Source organism: Mesitornis unicolor, unplaced genomic scaffold (assembly GCF_000695765.1).
Source record: "Mesitornis unicolor isolate BGI_N332 unplaced genomic scaffold, ASM69576v1 scaffold38451, whole genome shotgun sequence".
NCBI lineage: Eukaryota > Metazoa > Chordata > Aves > Mesitornithiformes > Mesitornithidae > Mesitornis > Mesitornis unicolor.
In genome coordinates this window covers 4,314-5,395 of record NW_010163786.1, presented here as the reverse complement: position 1 = coordinate 5,395, position 1,082 = coordinate 4,314, and the positions used below count along the sequence as shown (strand labels likewise).

At 61.5% G+C, this 1,082-nt stretch overlaps 1 protein-coding gene across 1 annotated transcript in view; it reads left to right on the top strand.

The window, feature by feature from the left end:
* Positions 1-12: 12 nt before the first annotated feature.
* LOC104548152 (chromosome unknown open reading frame, human C10orf2) overlaps positions 13-1,082 on the top strand; it is a gene marked incomplete at its 5' end in the record, with an annotated part of 3,677 nt that continues 2,607 nt past the window's right edge. Inside the window, one exon of the mRNA XM_010194089.1 lies at positions 13-808. Within this exon, the coding sequence (XP_010192391.1) occupies positions 13-808 (796 nt within the window). The remainder of the gene's footprint in view (positions 809-1,082) is intronic.

Sequence of the window (1,082 nt, the reverse complement as noted above, 5' to 3'; positions counted from 1 at the left end):
GACACGCGCCGGGCTCGCGAGGATGCCCGCTGCATCTGGGACCGGGCACTGCCGCTGTGGGAGCTGCTCGATGAGGAGGAGACCAATGAGACCAAGGCCATGTTCGGCATCTCCCTGGTGACAGACACCACCTTGAAACGGTTCGGGGTGCGTTACCTGAGGACTGCGAAGTCCCTTGTCTTCCCCTGGTTCAGCCCCCGCGATGCAACTCTGAAGGGCCTGAAGCTTGTGAGGGTGGAGAAGAAGGGGGATGCGATAGCGTATGTGGAAGAGACTTTACCTCGCTTTGATTCCTATCGCAATCTCTTTGGGCTGCCCCTAATCAGCCGCCGAGACACAGAACTGGTCTTAACTGGGTGGGAGCTGGACGCCCTGGCCCTGCACCAAGCTACGGGTGTGGCCAGCCTGGCCCTACCACGGGGAGCCACCTGCCTGCCTCCCGCCCTTCTGCCTTACCTGGAGCAGTTCAAGCGCATCACGCTGTGGTTGGGCGAGGACCTGCGCTCCTGGGAAGCGGCCAAACTCTTTGCCCGCAAGCTGAGCCTCAAGCGCTGCTCTCTGGTACGTCCTGGCGACCTCCAGCCCCGGCCCTTGGAGGCTCTGAACCAGGGCCTGAACCTCACCAAGATCTTGCGTGCTGCCCTGCCCGCCAGCCACAAATCCATCGTCTCCTTTCGGCAGCTGCGTGAGGAGGTGTTTGGGGAGCTTGTCAACACTGAGCAAGTGGCTGGCATCAAGTGGGAGCGCTTCCCCGAGCTCAACAAGCTCCTCAAAGGGCACCGCCGAGGGGAGCTCACCATCTTCACAGGTGATGGACGTGTGGCTGGGAGAGTAGATGGCTCTTCAGTGGCTTCACTCTCCTGGGGGTGAAACCTGATGAGTCTTCCTAGTCCTTTTCTGCTCATGGCTAAGCCTCTTGTGGGGGTTCGTGAGAGGCTGGGGTGTGTTCCTGGGTGCAATGGGGCTGGGCACGCTGGTGTGGTGATGGGTTCCCAGCCTGGGGTGTCCCTTTTCCCTGCTCCCATCTGCTGCCTCCTTTCTGTGCCCACCACCAGCTGCCCAGCCCTTCCCTGCACCCTGTG